Source organism: Spermophilus citellus, assembly GCF_964194105.1.
Source record: "Spermophilus citellus genome assembly, chromosome: 10".
Lineage (NCBI taxonomy): Eukaryota > Metazoa > Chordata > Mammalia > Rodentia > Sciuridae > Spermophilus > Spermophilus citellus.
The window spans coordinates 131,811,863-131,830,006 of NC_138197.1; the positions used below are offsets into that span (position 1 = coordinate 131,811,863).

The 18,144-nt window shown below is 54.9% G+C and overlaps 1 protein-coding gene across 2 annotated transcripts in view; it reads right to left on the minus strand.

Annotated features, from left to right (window-relative positions):
• SCUBE1 (signal peptide, CUB domain and EGF like domain containing 1) overlaps positions 1-7,183 on the minus strand; it is a 126,431-nt gene extending 119,248 nt beyond the window's left edge. The window contains exons 1-2 of one of the 2 annotated variants that reach the window (XM_081309227.1): positions 6,979-7,183; positions 3,662-3,793 (exon numbers count right to left, since the gene is read on the minus strand). In XM_081309227.1, the coding sequence (XP_081165353.1) occupies positions 3,662-3,793; positions 6,979-7,066 (220 nt within the window). In that variant the 5' untranslated portion in view covers positions 7,067-7,183. The remainder of the gene's footprint in view (positions 1-3,661; positions 3,794-6,978) is intronic. The other variant, XM_081309228.1, reaches the window with a different exon arrangement.
• Between the last annotated feature and the right edge of the window lie 10,961 nt (positions 7,184-18,144).

Sequence of the window (18,144 nt, forward strand, 5' to 3'; positions counted from 1 at the left end):
CTCTGTTTTATCTGAATAAGGACAGTGCATTCCTCTTCTTGGAGCAAAAAGGGATACATGGTCATAATCACATATAGACACAGTGTGGAGAAATGGCCCACCACACCTGGGCTCTTGTCCCAACCCCATTAGACCTCCACCCTCACTGGCCTCCATTTTCCCATCTGTAAAGCAAGGAGATGCGCATCTAGGTGGTCTCCAAGGCCCTGGAAGTCTCTGCACAGTCCTCCAGGGGAAGCCAGAGAGGGTTCTGGTGGTCCTTGGGGAAGGCTCCAGCAGGATGTGTCAGTACCAACTGAGAACTCTGGGTGGTCCCCAGGAATGAGAATACCTCATGTAAGTAGGATAGGGTCCACTCAGGACTCTGGAACCCACACTAGCATGTGGGGTTCACTCATGAGGGTTTAGGGAGCAAGTGACCAAATGGCACCCTGCTCTTTGTTCCTAACAGTCATTCTATGTACCACTGATGAGGCCGATCAACAGGCACGGGTGCACCCCTCGTATTATCCTAAACCTGCTAACAGGAATGTCCACTGATAAAGAACTTCAGTCCGTACAACACCACGAGCCGACAAGCTCCTGCAGGGCAGGAACAGACAGGACCATGACCATCACCTCTGTGGCATGCAGGACTTCAAAGGTCTTCCTGGTTCCTAACTGCAGCAGGGCCTGTGACCTCTCTGAGAAGTAGTGGGAACAGAGGATGGTGGTGGTGGTAGTGACATCTTCATCTGCATATTGAGCACATACTGTATACTGATGCCCATGGGGAGCCAGGTTGCGAGGCAGGCGGGTCCCAGTATACCGTACAGCATCTCAGTCTCCAGGACCAGCTGTGGCAGGGAGTATTTTAGGCCCCCAAAACTAAAGGAGAAACAGGCTTGGGGAGGACAAGCCACCCCCTAAATGTCCACTTCAGAGGTGGCTGCAGCCATCTCTCCATGCAGAGGCCAGGCCTGTCCCAGCTCTTGTGCATGACACAGGGTCAAGTCGACATGGCAGGAAGGAGACCCCCAGACACCCTGTGCTCCGTGCTTCCCAGCCAACACTTGCTCTCACAGGCGACTGGTCCAGGAAGAGCTCCAGCCTGGGCCATGGAGAGCCAACTCAGACCAACACATCCAGCATGCCCATGCTGTGCCAGGCTCTGCCCCAGGAGCTGGAGGCACAGGACAGACATGCCAGTCTCTCTGTAGCTGAGGAGCTCACCGTGAGCTGAGTCTGACAGCTTCCGTGTGACATCCCCAATACCAAGCCCATGCTTGGTTCCCTGGGGAGCAAGACGCACCATTATAACCCAGAGTCAGAACAGCAATGACGGGAAGCCTAGGGGCCTCCGGGAAGCTAATGGGTACTTACTGCATGGTGTGAGAGTGTGTGTGTGTGTGTGTGTGTGTGTGTGTGTGTGTGTATGCATGCACACAGGAACGCACACATGTGTGTAACAGAGAGAGGAGGTTATCAGGGAAGGTTTCCTGGAGGAGGTAAATTAAAGAATGATCCACCTTTAGATTTATCCTGGACACAAAAAGAGGACAGGAGCTTCGGCAGGAGGAGAGAAACAGGGACTCGGAAACACGGACCATCCCAGGGCGTGAGTGTTGGGGCTTTAATGTTTGGGGAAGTGAAGGGCAGAGGCTGGAGCCCTGGAGAGGCACTGTAGCTCCAGCAGCACAGGCACAGCCTCCTCCTCCCTAGGAGGAACGAGGCCCACAGAGTCAGCAAGAGCCGGAGCTGGAGTCGGACCCCTAGCTCAGGCCGGGGGTGGGGTGGGGAGCTCAACTGGACTCCGAAAGGCTTCAGGGGAATAGGCGAGAGGAAGAAATGTGGGCCTCAGAGCAGGGAGGGACAGCAGCTTAGGGTCTAGGCTGGGAGAGGAAGAGGCCCCGTCAGTGGCGTAAGGTGGGAAGAGACCATGGGTATGGGGGTGCCAACCATGGCCTTCCTTTTGCAGGGCACTGGGTCTGGGGTGCCCAGCAGAGAGTCAGAAAGTGGTCACACCAAGCTACACATTGGAACCACTGAGCTAACCTCCAGGCCCTGCCAGCAGCTGGGCAGCCCACTCTCTCACTTCTTGCCTGTGACCTGCTTTCCCTGCTGTCAGCCTGGCACTGTCCACAGTTCAGCGGGAAGGCACCAGCTTCCCCTCTTCAGCTTCTGGGCCCCGAGTAAGCCAGGGATCTGCCCAAACCAGGCTTGATCCAGGAAGACCGCATCTGCCCAACACTCGGCCTTGAGCAGATGCTCAATAAATGAGATGGATAAACAACCTCAGCATCTGAAGGTGGCATTGCCACGTCCTTTAAAACTTTGGCCTCTGCAGAGTCTGGCACAGAAAGAGTAGCACCCATCATTTTCACTAGCGTGAGCCTGACACAGACCTCACACTTTGAAAGGCCAAGCTGGCAGGGTTCAGGGAGAAGAAAATGAGACGCTAGAGACTGGCTGAGTGGGAATTAGAAGGCCTGGATTTCAGTCCTTGCCATGTCACTGTGAAACTTGGGGACATTGTCAAAGATGCCTCTTTCCTCATCTGTACGACGGCAGCAGAAAGGGAGGATTTGGGTCAGTGACTTCACATCAGGTGTGGCAAGAGCTGCTTCCAGCACCTGCCCGCCAGGCCAAGCTCTGCCCTAGACCCATGGTCAGGATGGCCCCACAGACCCTCATGGTGATGGTGAAGGTTCCGTCTGCCCCAGAGAGCCCTGGTTCCCAACACTACCAAGGCTGGGCTTTTTTTTCTTTTTTTTTTTTTGGTCCTAGGGATTGAACTCTGAGGCGCTTAATCACTGAGCCTCATCCCCAGCCCTTTTTATTCACTTATTTATTTTTTTAAAAGTCTATTTATTTATTTATTTCAGTTATAGGTGGACACAATACCTTTATTTATTTTATTTTTTTTATGTGGTGCTAGGCAAGCGCTGTACCTCTGAGCCACAACCCCAGACCATTTATTTACTTTTTATTTTTGAGACAGGGTCTTGCCAGGTTTCTCCGGCCTTGCCAAGTTGCCAGTGCTGGCTTTGAACTTGCCATCCTCCTGCCTTAGCCTCCCCAGCTGCTGGGATTCCAGGCGTGCATCACCGTGCCCAGCTCAGGCTGCTGGCTCAAGGGAGCTGGTTTCTAGTGCCAGATATTCAAACCAGCACCCCCAGGCAGGGAGGAGAGGCTGGACAGACAGACAAGCGGCACAATCCATAGTCTCTGCCCAAGCCCGGCAGCCTGAACCAGGAGACCTGAGCCAGTTCCCAGCTGTGGAGGGCTCTGCGGTCCCTTGAGGGAGCTCCAGGCCATGCAGGTGATTTTGGTTTGGAGTCAGGAGGAGGGGGGACCCTAGGCTCTTCTCACCCCACATCTAGTTAGGGACAGATATTAAATCAATATAAGATGCTTCCCCTTGATTTCTTTCAAAAAAACAAAAGTCTAAAACCGGGTGAGAATCAGGCACCCTATGTCTCCAACTTCCATCCCAACCCCCATCCCCCCGGGAAGCAGTCTGCATTCCAGGGAGGAGAAGCTGAGAGGAGCCTGGGTGTCCATGCCCATGGCAGCAGGGCTGTGGGCTCAGTCCTGGCTGGCATTATGGGGGGTGGACATCTGCCACCTACTTTGTCCCTGGCGGGCATAGGGTCTGGCTGGGAGGGCTGGGCAGACTCACCTTCACACTGCCTGCCTTCCCCCTTGTAGCCTGGCTTGCAGAGGCATTTGTAGGACTTGGGTGTGTTCTGGCAGATGGCGTCGATGTGGCAGTCATCTGTTCCCTCTGAGCACTCATCTATGTCCACTGTCCCTGTGGGTGGAGGAGCAACAGGTAAGTATGGTTGGGTAAGCAGCAGCCCCTGGTGGTGGCGGGAGCTCCTGCCCCAGCCCTTCTTCTGATCACTGAGGTAACTGACAATTACAGTTGCCACATGACAATCTGGTAACATCCTGGGAAGCTGCTCTGGGCCAGGCATATGGCTACCAACATATTAGGGATCACTGATTTTCATGATAAAAAGATGGGGAAATTGAGGATTAGGGACAACTCGAGGATCTTTGTGTGTCTTGCTCTCCCCACAAACATGACTCCAATCCTCTTCCACTCTCCTTATTCTAGAATTTAGAGCCAGAAGGGCCCTTGGGGGAGTTCAAATCCCCCAGATGGGGAAACCAAGATGGGAGAGCAGAGAGCAGAGACCATCCCAAGAACTCCTGCAGGGGATGTGACACCAAATCCCACCAGCTGTAGCATATAGGCTACTTAGCTGGCTTCCACACTCCCAGACTGGAGTCCAGACTGGGGCAGAACTGACATCTAACTAGGCTAACCCAGGCTTGTAGATGCTTCTGATCCCCATACCCTCTTCCCTTCCTCAAAAACCTAGGTGGGAAACTGGTTCTTGCAACCCGATTTCAGATTCAAGTTCAGCCTGGGTTCAGAGAACTCCTGGCACTCCCCACCTTAGCCCTCAAGGCACACACACACCTCGTCAGGAACATGATGCACAACAGCTCCGGTGAACACACTTTCTCACACACACAGGGAGAGGACCCCGGGGCACAAGCAATTTCTTGGGTTTAGATGAGGGAGGGGCCAGAGCACCCAGCATGGTGCTATAGGTTACTTGCTCCTTAGGGGAGAGACTATGACATAGAACAAGCTCACCTGGCTTGTTCACCCAGCTGGCTATGAGAAAATACAGATGGAAGGCAGACCGACAGAAGGACCCAGGAAAGCCAGAGAAAGCGTAGAATATCCCTGCCTCTTCATGCCTCTGGACTCACCCTAGATTTTCTGGTCTCCCAAAATGCCCACTTTGAATTACTTCCCTGGCTGGCATCTGGATTCTAAATCTGCATGTAGGGGGTCCCTGAGCTACTCCCCCTCCCCCTACAGGACTCCTTTTCTTCAACCCCAGCCCCCAAGGTTCCAGCACACCCCTGGGACAAGAGAGGCATCAAACCAAAACACAACAGAATGACCTCATGCGCACGCGCGCGCACATACACACACACACACACACACACACACACACACACAGAGGCATTGCTTCTGAGGGTGGCAGGATCTGCTGAGGTGGCAACCCACCCTTCACAGCTGCCCCAGGGAAGTAGGGAAGGGAACTGGCAGGCAGTCACAGGCCAGGGCCAATGTCCAGGGCCACTTCTGGGAGCAGTCAAACAGGGGCATCAGGCCACAGGTATGGCTCTTCCTGCTTCCCAAGGGTGAGTATATGGGAATGAGGGACAGGAAACTGCCCGGGGCTCTTGGGCCTGGTGCCCACCTCTAACCCCCATCTCCCACCTGGGCATGCACCCTCATCAGGATGGGAACAGATGCATGTTGGCAAGGGGTGGGTGGGGCTGTCTGCCAACACACCACATAACAAACATGACCTTAGGTGGGAGATGAGGAGAGAGCAGGAGAGCCCAGGTCAGGGCTTTCTGCGCACAAAGCTACGTACTCTGCCTAACCTGGGTGGCAGAACCCTGTGCAGGGCAACTTGCCCTCCAGCACAGGCTGCTCACTTTGACTATGGTTCTCTTATGCTGGGGACCAACTGCTGGGATTTCAGTCACTGGGCTTCCATGGAGGGGAGAAGAGGGCCAGAGACAGGACACAGAGGAAGACAGAGAGACACCAGAAGGGAAAGATGGGTACAAGGGAATGGTCACACAGAGGCAATGGACTCCAAAACCTGAGAGAGACCCCTACATACATGTAGGGGCACGGGCAACAAAGCCCAGCTTCTGGAAGATGGGTCCGTGGGAAAAGCTCCCTCCAGCTGTGGAATGTAAATGTCTGGCACCCTCATGCAGGGTGTCACTCCCAGGAAGAGACCCCACACCAAAGACATTTCTCATGGAGCCCAGCTCCATGGCACAGGAGGCACAGGAAGCAGGGCAGGCAAGACCCTTCCCCAGGGAGAAAGCCCCTCTGAAGACACAAGGAGAGAATGTGACTCCAGCCTTGCCTGAGAGCCCCTTTCAGGCAACCAGAGAGGACCAGAAGACAGGGAGGGAGGCAGAGTCCCTATGAAGTCCACTTGGCACCCCACCTCGCCTCCGCTGCCTGCCTGACCGCCCTGACCATGGCCACTCCCTCCTGTGTCTCCTGCCTCTCTTTACAGATGTCCTCATCACTGAGGTCCATGTCAGTCTCCCTCTGGGTCCCATTCACCTTCCTGTGCCTGTGGTCTGCTCGGGGTGCATTCTCATTCCTCTCTTCTCTCCTTCCTGACTGTCCATATGTCTGTCTCTTTCCAGGCATCTCCATCCTTGCTCTTTCCCTGTCCTTCCCAGTGTGTCCTCCTGTCCCTTTCTCTGGTGTCCATCTGTCTCCACCTCTCCTCCTTTTCCATCGGGTAGTCCATTCCACAGTCAGCTCCTTTGATCTGTCCCTTTGCCTCCTTCTCCCTCCCTTGGCTTCCCTCCTTTCCCCTGGGACGTTAGGTTCCCTCTACCACCCTTCTGCGTCTTTCTCTGGGCTTCGCCCTGTGTCCTTTTGTCTGTTCCCTCTAAACCTCCTTTACTGTCCGTCTGTCCCTCTATCCCCTCCCTCTTTCTGTCCATTCTTTTTCCCTCATTCACCTCCTCCCGTCTCCTCGCCGGCCTTCCTTCGGCCCGCTCCCCTCTTCCCTGGGGAGCCCCTTCTCAGCTCCAGGGTCCCCGCCCCACTTCGGTCCGCACGCAGGGTGCCCCTCGGCCAGCCACCGCTCTTTCTTTCTTCCTCCCGCCCCACGCTTCCCCTCCCCGGGCCTCAGCCCACCCCGCCCCTGCTGCGGCCCCCTCTGGGCTCCAGGAGCCCCGGACCAGCCCGGCTGCGGGGAGGGGGCGCCCCGGGTCGGCCTCAGAAGTTACTTTGCAAAGAGGCACAGTGGGCGCGGGGCGGCGCGGGCCGCGGCCTCCGACGGCGCGGGTGGGGGCCCGCTGGGACGGCGCCTCCGCCCCCCCCCCGCCCCGGCGCCCGGCGTCCCCCGGCCCGGCGCTTACCTGGGAGCCCGCTGCCCCCCGCCAGCGGCCCGCGCGTGCCAAGGGCGAGCAGCACGCACAAGTGCCAGCGCACCTCCGCCGCGCCCATGATCGCTGCGGGCCGGGCCGGGCCGGGCGTGCGGGCGTGCCGGGCGCGGGACCCACCGACCGGCCGCTCCGCGAGCGCTCCTAGCTGCTCGCTGTTCGGCCACCGCTCGGGCTCCCGAGCCACCGAGCCGGCGGCTGACGAGCTGACAGCCGTGCGCTCATTGGCCCGCGGCCCCAGGGGGCAGGGCGTCTCGCGAGGACGGCCAATGGGCGTGGGGCGCCAGCCCGCTGGGGCGTGGCGGGCGGGGGCGTCCGGAGCCGCCCCTCCCCTCGGGGCGGGCGGCAGGTGGGGGGTGGGAGCCCCCCGAGCCTGCTTGCGGGTTGTGGGTGCGGGGTCTCTGCCCAGCATCGTTCGGAGGCTGCAGGCTCTTGGGCTCCTACCCCTAGTCTCCGTCGTCCAGGGTGACCGCCCCTCTGGGGGCAGCACCCTCCTCTCCCAGCTCTCGGAGCGAGTGGGGGGGCTTTCGAACAGGTCGCGAAGGGCCCCGCGGCGTTCTTTAGCAGTGAAAGCCATGCCTTGTCCGCGGGGCCATTCTGGCGACCTTTACTGAGCACCTACTGGGTGCCAAGCGCTGCCCAGGCAGCATCGAACAAGCTGGACTTGGAAAAACTCGTGAAGATGGTTTCAAAATTTACCTTCAAAGCAAATGAACTTTCTACCACTCTCCAAAGGGCAATGATTCTTAAGTGTGCTTGTCATGGGACAGCCGCAGGACCCCCGCGACAACACGGTGGCTGACAGGCTGCTTGCATTTAGCCCGCAGGGCACCGCCACCGTGCAGGGCTGCCCTGGCCAGCGAGGCTTGCTACTGGCCAATGCCAGGCCTGGGCCTCCCAGTGACAAGCTCGGCGGGGCGGTAGCCAAGGCGGGAGGGGCATCCTAGCTGCTTGGGTCTGCCCTGGGGTCTCCACCTGACGCCCTCGGCCTTGGAGCCTGGCGCGGACCGCCCGCGAGGCGCTGTTGGAAATAAATGGCCCCTCTCAGCTCCAGGCAGGACGCTAAAAGGGAAGAAAGTTCAGCAAACCCCAAGGCCCATCTCCTTGACAACCACCAATAAGAGCTCCTTTTTTCTTCTCCTGCTCTCCCGGCTCGACTCAAAGACAAGACTTCTCTTTTTGTCCACTCGGCCTGCACCAGTTTCACCCCATGTTGCCCCCCACACCAGCTCTCCTCCCTGCCTCTGCGCACACCCTCCTGCACACACTCACACACACCCTCTAGGCATCTCCTCAGCCTGGAAATCTAAATCTGTGTCCTGCCAGCTCTTGCTCCCACCTGGCTGAGCACCAACTTCCGGCACTGGCCCTGTGCCTGAGGCTCGTCATATCCCAGGTGAGGGGACCAGAAAGGACCAGAGAGGCAGGAAGCGCTGCTCCTGGTCTCCACTAAGCCCCAGTTCCACCCCATCACTTCACACTTGCCTTTGGCGAGGTCACTCCTGACTGGTGCTTTAATTGTGGAGACCCTGCTCCAGGGTTTTATTTTGTATGGCTTTGGCTTTCTCCCCCAGAACCACCTATTATCTTGTGCTTGGGACAATGAATGTGTTTTGAGGGGCCTTTCAGGGACCCCTGACTTACTAGAAATAATGCTCTTTTGTGTGCCTGTTTATCAGGGGTTCTCACCCTGGGCCAGGTCCCCCAAGCTTGATAGCAACAAGGAAACCTCCCAGGCTCTGTCTCCCCAAATCAAAGCAGAGATGGTGACAGGTTATGGCCTTTTTGACTGTGACTCACAGCCCAGGGGTGCCTCTCACCCATACGAAGTTCTCATCCCCAGCCTGCCCCCAAGTAATTGCTCAGGTCAGGTGGGCTAGTGAGCTAGCCTCCTCTGAGGTGTGTGGATGGAGAACAAGTGGTTCCTTCTAGAAGGAGATGTGGTCCATGTGGCAGAGTTAGGAGACTGGGGCTGAGGGGTGTGAAGACACACCTCTAAGTCCCTCAGGCATACTCTCTAGGAAGTGGCTTACGGGACACAGAGAGAGGAGGTCACTTCTACCCCAGGAGGCAGTCAGAGAGGCCTCCTGGGTCTGGTGACCTGGAGCTGGGCACTAAGCAGTGTGGGGGGGGGTTCCTGATGGACGAGGAAGGGTAGATGGAGAGAAGATGAAGACCAAGCAAGAAAGTGAGTAAGCGAATGTTCCGGAAGCACCAAAGCTGTAGCGCACTGTGCAGCAGGTGACAGTGCCCTGATGGAGGTGGGGTGGGGGTGGGGTGAGAACGGGAATGCCAGGACCCCAGCTGGGGAGCTCATGCCCCTGGAGCAGAGAGCCTGAGAGGCTGAGACATGGAGGCCAGAGGACCAGCCTCACTGACTTCAGGGGAAACACCCATGTCGGCCATCACCTTCCGAAAGAACCGGGGCTCTCTGCAACCAAGAGCTCTTTGCAAACAAGGCTCCTGCCCCTCCTCCACAGTCTTGGCCTTGGTAAATCTCGGACAAAGAGAGCCCCGCAGAGGTCCTGCCCTTCACACCGAGCCTGAAGGCCCCCTCTGCCAGGAGTCTCTTTTGTTCCCTCTTCACAAGGCTCAGCCCCGGCTGCCTGCTTCCCAGTCCCTGCCCCCAAGCTGGATGTGGGTTCTCCTCGGGGCTCCTGGAGACCCCTGGACTCCCTCATTAGAGCCCCCTCACCCTGGGTTCACATCTGTCTCTTCCCAGACTTGGGGTGCTCCAGGGGCAGGGCTCTCGGCTGATCTGTAGGGGCCACTCCCCACAGCAGGCATTTAAGAAACCATCCCGTGGGAATGAATGGAAGGAAGAAAATGAGGGGCACGTCAGTTAGCGGGAATTCTTATTGCTCCGCGCGGAAAGATTCTGTGGCTATTTGATAAGCCCTTGTAAAGGGAGTCCAGGTGCCCAGTATCTCCTGGCCACTTCTGCTCTCTGCGCCTGTGGGAAGCTGAGCCAGGCAGCGGGACTGCAGGCAGTGGGTGCCCAGAGCCGACGACCTGGGGCCCTTTGGCTCCCCCTGGTGACGCCTTGCACAGGTTTGAGGAGGGGAGGAGAGAAGAGATCAGCTTGTCACCTCTTCCTTCCTTCCTTCCAGGGATGCCCTCTGCAACCCTGACCCCAGCGACTGACCCCAGTCCCAGCAGTGGGGAAGCCATAGAAGTTGCATTCAAAAGGTGAGTGCATATTCAATCTGTTCAATCACTTATCATGCCTGTGGGGCTCAGTTGCCTCCTTTGCACAACCAACCTGGAGAGTTATCTGAAAGATTAATCACAGGCTGAATGGCGTGGGACCTCTCTGAACCTCAGTTTCCTCATCAGACTTCTGCTACTGTCTTGTAGGGAGGATTAAATGAGATACTGAGCCCAGAGCCTCAGAACCATGCCTGGCACACGTGTCATCCGTGTGACCTCTGGGATCATCCTGAATAGAAGATTGCTGTTGATGATAGATGATAGTAATACCCAGCTGGTTAAGAATGCCTTAGTTTAAAAAAAAAAAAATCCCCTGGAAGAATCCTCTTGAGCAGTCAGAGTCATGAAAGTTCTTTGAGAACATGAAGTTCCTTGTGAGTGCAGAACTTCATCACGTGGATGTTAAGCCTCAGTCTTGAAGAATTTAGACTTTCATCCTCTTTTTTTTCAATGAAAAATGAAATTGCGAAATACCCCTTGGCGGCTGGGCTGCACAGTTCTTTAGACCTTTGATGGTGTTCGTATTTTTCCAACCCCTAGGTGACCCTAGGCCACACACACAGTCCCTTTCCTTGGCTTGGACTGTCAAATGGGGGTCTCAGCTCCCATGAGCTCATGATCCATACTCCAAAACGACCCCCCTGAATTTCGACACTGTCCCCTGAGCTGTCACCCTGGCCTCTTCCTGGGGTTTCTCACAGATGTTAAGTGTCCCTGCGTGCCTCATGCTGTGCTGGGACATCCTGTGCACTGTGTGAGGTACAAGCCACCTCCATCCCCTCTTGATACTGAGGAAAACAGGGACTCTGGTCACCTGCCCAGGATCACAGAGCTAGCAAATGGCAGAGGTGGGGTTTGCACCCAGACCTGTTAATAAAACACACTTGAAAACTCCAAGGGCTGAGAGGTGTGGAGCTGTTGGGCTGGCCTCTCTGCCCGGGTTTTACTCTTTTTTTTCCATATCGAGAAAAGTTGTCTCTAGGTAGTTGCTGAATTATAACAGGGCGCCCAGGGGCTCCAGGCCATACCCAGTTTTGTGTCCTTTCTCTGTCTGACATTCCGAACACTGGAAATGCTGGACTGCCCCCCAACCTGCCAAACCAAGGAGGCCATGAGATGGGGTGACACCAAGAAGCTGCAAACAGAGCTGGAGGACCAGTGGCTCCTGAGTGACAGGCGCGGGTCCCCTGGTCCCGTGCACTTGTGGAATCGACTCAGGGCCACGTGGACAGGAATATCTGCAAATGAATCCTGCAGCAGCCCAACCTGTGCTTCTCATTTGACAGAAGGGGACATGGAGGCTTCCCTCAGCTTCCAATGCCCCTGGACACCTTGACCTGGTGCCCCTGTGGGCACCGTCAACTCCACCAAGTTGGCCCTCAGCCCCTGGTACCCAAGACGGAATGTGTTGCCTCTGCTGACCGCACTCTGCACGCCTGCCGAAGCCTCCCGGGTCATGTCTGCTCTCTCCTCGGGCCTCCGGCTTTGTCAGCGGACACCAGCTCTTGCTAGAGTCCACAGAGGCTCAAACCCACCGGGGCCAGGGTGGATCCACTCGAGATCCTCTGAGGCAGGGCCCATGGGCCTCCACATCCACCACCCTCTGCCTGGAAAGCGCCACCCTTCTTCTCCCACCTCGGAGCCACAGCTCACTGTTCCCCCCTCTTGCAATCTCCCCGCACCCTGTTCCCGGAAAGCCATGAGTCAGGCCCAACGCAGGTGCCCTGTCCTCACTGGCCCCAGCCATGCTCTGTCTCACCATTGCCCCATGGACACTGGGGCAGTTTGAAACCTAGAATCACCCCGTAGTGGCTTTACCTCCCCACTAGGCCAGGGTGTGCAGGACATGGGCTACTTAGACATCCTGGTCACCTCGTGACCTCAGGCCTCAGGAGTGGACAGGTGACCATCTCCCCAGCTCTGTAATTGGTATAGCTGTGCAATTGGTGACCCAGACAAGCCAGTCAGACCCTCGCCTGGGATTCCCTCAGTGGAGCTGGTGGAGCCTGTGTTCTTCCCTGGGTGGCAGCGAGCAGCAAGGGTGGTGTCCACCTGCCTGTCACTACGGTTCCGCTGCTGTGGGCACAGGTGGCCTGAGGAGATGGAGCCACCAGTCAGAGAGAGGCAGAGGGCACGGTGAGGGGGAGGGCGAGGGGGAAGAGGGAAGAGGAAAGGAGGGGGAAGGACAGTCTAAGGCCCTGCCTGAGTCACCTTGTGCTCTAAGACAGTTCTGGTTTCTGTCACTTGTAGCCAAAATGGTCCTGCCCACTCGTCGTTCTGGTCTGGGTGACGTGCTTGCCTTGTCACACACAGGCCGTGGCTTTTCCTAACCCTTTGCACCTAACTTATGCACTCCCATAACAACTGACGAGGGGGGCCAGTGTCCCCACTGACAGGTGTGCAATGTGACACAGAGAGGTCCACAGCAGAGCCAGGAATCAAACCCCAGCACTGCAGCTCCAGAGTCCACCAGCTTGACCCCTCGGACGGGCACAGCTGTCACGGTCAGAGAGGTCTTTTTAAAATGCTCTTACTGACCGCCCCCCCAGATACCCCCATGATTTCTGCTCCATCTTTTCTTTATACAAATATAACAATCATGGGACGGTTCCAAACAACAGATGCGGAAGGTGGTGATGAGGACTTTGCAGAGAACTGAAGCAGGGTGTGGAGATGCAGCGTGCACATGTGAGTGTGTGTGTGTGTGCGCGCGCGCAAGTGTGCGTGTGTGTGTGTGTGTGTGTGTGTGGGGGCAGAGGTGGGGGGTGGTCATCCAAAGTGTCCCAGGAACTGAAATTCATGCCAGGACCTGAATCTCAAAAGGAGCCACCATGGCTGATGGGATGGGGATGGGGAGGGGGTGGAGGAGCGAGCCTGGGATCTGCCTCAGGCTCACGGAGCCGACTTGATCTTCAGACTTCTAGAATCTTCCTTCCCTGAGCTGCAGCAGAGCCTGTACTCAGTCCTCTCACCGGGTCGCCTGCATTGTGAAGAGCATTAGGGAAGTGCTACTTCCTGTCAGGCCTGCTGATGCTATTTTGTGAGGAATACCTAAAAAGTCATATTTTTCTCCTATGAGCATATACATGTTTAAAAATAAAATTAAGATTATACTACATATACAGAATATATTTCTGGCTTCTATGTTTATTTTACTTAAATATATTTGTATGTAAAGTATGCTTCTTTACATATTTTACATACAAATAAAGGCACCATCCTAAGTCCACAGTTCAATGGGTTTTCTTTAATTTTTTTTGTGATAAAACACACATAACATAGAATTTACCATTTAACTGTACATTTCAGTGGTATTAAGTACAACTTCACTATGATCTACTCCCAGAACTTTTTATCTTCCTAAACTGAAACTCTGTCCCCATTAAACACTGACTTCATCCAGAAGTGGTGGCACACACCTGTAATCCCACCACCTGGGGAGGCTGAGGCAGGAGGATCACAAGTTCAAGTCTAGCCTGGGCAACTTAGTGAGACCCTGTCTCAAAATATAAAAATAAGAGGGCTGGCAGTAGCTCAGTGGTAAAGTGTCCCTGGGCCAAAAAAAAAAAAAAAAAAAAAAAAAAAGAAAGAAAGAAAGAAAAAATGACCCAGGTCCCCATTCCATCTCCACATTCCCCAGCCCCTGGGGGTCACTGTTGTGCTTTCCTCCTCTATGCCTTTGGAACTTAAATAAGTGGAATTTTGCAATTGGTCCTTTTGTATCTGACTGATCTCACTTGGCAAATTTGAAGGGTGCTCCCTGTTGTAGCACAACAGAATTTTATTCTTTTTAAAGGCTGAATAATACTTCACTGTATGGCTGCACCTCATCCCATTTATTCAGCCGTTGGTGATCTGGTGGCTCCTGCCTGTGGGTCACGATGAATAATGCTGCTAGGGACACTGGATGCAGATATTTGTTTGAGTCTCTGCTCTCAGTTCTTTTGGGTGTATGTCTGGAAGCAGAATCGCTGAGTGTGTGACGACGCTGTTTTGTGCTGTTTTCCACTGTGGCTGCAGCGTTCCATGAGCTTCACCAACAACACACCTGTGCAATTTCCACTGCAGTCGAGGTAGAGAACACTTCTGTACTCCCCAAATCTTCACTTGCCCTTGCCCTTTGCACCCAATCTCCCCCTCCCCCAGCCCACCCGGGCAGAACCCATCCGCCTTCTTTGACTCTGGATGAATTTTCTCATTCTGAGACCTTCCTCTGCGTGGAGTCAGCAGGGCGGCATATCCGTCTCTGCCTGCTCCTTGGTCCAGCATACTTTCTGAGTTTCATTCAACATATTCATTCTTGTCACCAATTTTCTCTCATTTCTTTCAGAATCATAAGGATGAAATCTTTTAGAATGTGATTTTTTAAAAAAATTTAACTCTGCTGTACTGCAAAGATGCACCAAAATTTACTTAACTAGTCTAGACAGGTTCTAATGTGTTCTTTTTCATTTTCTTTTCTTTTTTTTTTTTTTTTCCAGTACTGGGGGATGGGACCCAGGGCCTCACCCAGGCCAGGCAAGTGCCCTGCCACTGAGCTACATCTCCCAGTCCTTTTTACTTTTTATTCTGGGGTCTCACTAAGTTGCTCAGGCTGACCTTGAACTTGGGATCCTCCTGCTTCAGATTCCCAAGTAAATGGAATTAGATGTGCCCCTGCTGACTAACTTTTTGTTGTGTATAACTTTCTGACTGTTTCTTTAAAATGAGTTTGTAGAGATGGGACAATGGTGTGGAAGGGAATAGGGTTTTAGTCTCCTTGTATTTAAAGGGCTTTTTTTTTTTTTTTTTTAAAGAGAGAGTGAGAGAGAGATTTTTTAATATTTATTTATTTTTTTTAGTTCTCGGCGGACACAACATCTTTGTTGGTATGTGGTGCTGAGGATCGAACCCGGGCCGCACGCATTCCAGGCGAGCGCGCTACCGCTTGAGCCACATCCCCAGCCCGTCTCCTTGTATTTATTGTCAAATTACTGATCAGGAAAAGATTACCAAGTCCTGTCAATCTCACCCCCTATGTGTCCCTTGGATCCGTGGTGCCCTCTCCCTGTTGGTTTCATCTGTCTTTGGGGACTCTTCCTGCATTCTTCCCAGGACCCTGCAGGCCCATATGACTACCTGGGCTGCAGGCAACCTCTAAACCCAAGACTGACCCTGTCCTCCATGGAGGTGGCACACCAGGAGGCCTGCGGAGGGCATGGGCTGCAGACCAGGCACGAGCCTTAAGACCAGGCACAGGAGGGGGCCCTGTGATTCTAGGGGCAGGAGGGAATTAGGGGCCACTAGTGCCTGCCCTCCCCTTTCCCACCAGCGCCCAGGCAGTGGCCTAGCAGAAGGGCACTGAAAGTGGGCATGGCAGGGGACACATCTGCGTGGATTCTCTTCAAACATTTTCTTCCTAGGCTACTTAGTGCATGCCACAAATAGTGACACATACCCTGGCCAGTGGCATTGCAGGCCACCAAGATCCAAAAAGAAGTTAAAGACGCTTGGTCCAGGGACCAGAGCTTTTCCATTCTCTGGGGGCTCAGCCCTTCTCCAGGCCCAGGCCTAATCTAGTTCAATTCTAGCCCAAAGGAGGAGGGTATGAGTGTCACCTTGGGGGAAGTCTCTCGAGGACTGCCCCAGCCAGGTCACAGACACACAGCACCTCACACACAATGAGCCATTATGGCCTCTTGCCTTGACAGCATATCTCCAAGGACTGCTGGGGACGGGAGACTGGCCGGGGAGACCATGGACCCCAAGGTCAGCTGTGCCCTTTGATAACCAGACTAACAATTGTCATATAGCCAGGCAGGTCACCACAATGGTGACAATGGGCATTTGTGCAAGACCTTGCTGTCACTAGACTTAGTCACTCCCCCCTCTCTTTGATCTTCATAGTCAAAGGCTGAGGTTGAGACTTTCACATTCTCTATTTTTCACAGCTGGAAAAATTGGGATCAAAAAGGTTCAGTGTTCCCACCTCTGGCTGTGCTGGTCCCAGCTCAGCTGTTAAGAAAAGAAAATAAGTTCTTCAGTTGTTGTGACAGTGCGCAGCACAGATGGAGGGGAATTCATTTCACTTAGAAAGAATTTTAATAAGAAACTATTCCAAGCTGGGCGTGGTGGCGCATGCCTGTGGTCCCAGCGGCTCAGGAGGCTGAGGCAGGAGGATGGAGAGTTCAAAGCCAGCCTCAGCAAAAATGAGGTGCTAAGCAACTCAGTGAGACCCTGTCTCTAAATAAAATACAAAATAGGGCTGGGGATGGGGCTCAGTGGGCGAATGCCCCTGAGTTCAGTCCCTGGTACCAAAACAAAACAAACACCAAGAAATGATTTCATGCCAGTCCAGAGACATGGGAACAGACCTGGTCCCTGCCCATGACCAGCCCAGAGCCGGAGAGGAAGACTGATTTCTGCAGGAGATGGCCAAGACTCCAGCCAGAGGGCCTGCTCCTGACTTTGCTCCTGTTCCTCTTTGCTGTGTGGTAAGTCTCCACAGCCGACTCCATGAATCAGTGTGGACCCGAGTGGACCGGCTAAGCCAGTGCTGTGTCCTCGGGAAGCTCCTTAGCTCCTCCCAGCATTGACTTCCTCATATTTAAAGTGAGACTAAAAAGGGACTCGGTGAGGGAGAAATGAGGTGACACCCGTGAGGCTCCTGCCTGGGGGCTGCATACAGATGGCACTCAATAAACACTGATATCAAGTTTAGACAGGGGGCTGGGATGTAGCTCAGTGGCAAAGCGTCTGCCTTGCATTCGCAAAGCCCTGGGTTCAACCCCCAGTTCCAAAAAAGACAAAAAAAAGAACCCCACCAAGTTTAGACAGGCTCAGGAAGAGCCAAAATACACAAGTCACAGGAAAAATACAAAGGTCCAACTTGAGAGGGACAAGGCACAGGATGAGGAGGACACTGGCTACGGCCCTGTGAGACTGGGCAGCGTGAGGTGTGTCAGAGGGAGGCGGACGCCTCGCTGGACAAAGGAAAACCCAAAACTTGGGCCTCAGAAGGATGGGCCGGACACTGGAGGGATTCGGGAATGGGGGCCGTGCTCTCCAGGGCCAGGACGACTCTGGTGAGCCTCTTGTCTGGGTCAAGCTTAAGGCTCTGGTGAGGCAAGGGTGGGGCCCCCATGCCAGGAGGGCTTGGTGCCTGGCCTGGCAGGAAGGGTGACTGCTCCAGGGGGGAGGGAAGAGAGAGGCAGCCCCTGCTGAGAAAGTGCTGGCTGCGTCCAGGAGGGCTTCCTAGAGGAGGGGGCAGTGGCTCTGGGCCTTGAGGACATGGAGAATGTTATTAAGGAAGCGGGGGTATAGGAGCCGGAACGCCAGGCTCTGCCATCATGACCTGGCCCGGAAGAACCTGCTGAAGGATGTCGCTTCATTTGAACCTGAAACAGTGCATCTGGGGTGGGCTTTCCCCTCCAAACCAAGGGCTGGCCTTCGACTCCCTCCTTGGTGCCTGGTCTTGGCTGACTGAATCCACAGAACTCAGTGAGAAGGATGGGAGAACCCAGACCGCTTTTTTCTGGGATGTCCTGTCCGAGCGACCTTCATCCGGTCATTCGACAAATGTTCCCTTGAGCCCCTGCTACAGGGCAGGCCTTGCTCTGGGTGATGCAAGAACTCAGGGTCTAGTGGGGGACAGAGGTGAGTATATGGTGGCCTCTCGGAGAGAAGGAGTCTGGATTGGAGGCACTTTGTGGTAAAGGGGGAGGTGAACTCAGCAGGCCTGGCAGGGCCTAGGAGGAGCACTTTGGAGGATGGATAGGAGTTCAACAGGGACCTGGGCTTGCAAGCATTCTAAGTGGAGGAAGAGGCACCGTGCATGCTGGGAAGCAGAAGAAAGTGCAGATACTCCGGTGGGGGGGGGGGCGGGGTGCCAGGCTCTGGGTAGAACAGGAGGGCCTCTGCTTTATCCTGGCAGTGGCGGGAGAGGGTAGGGCT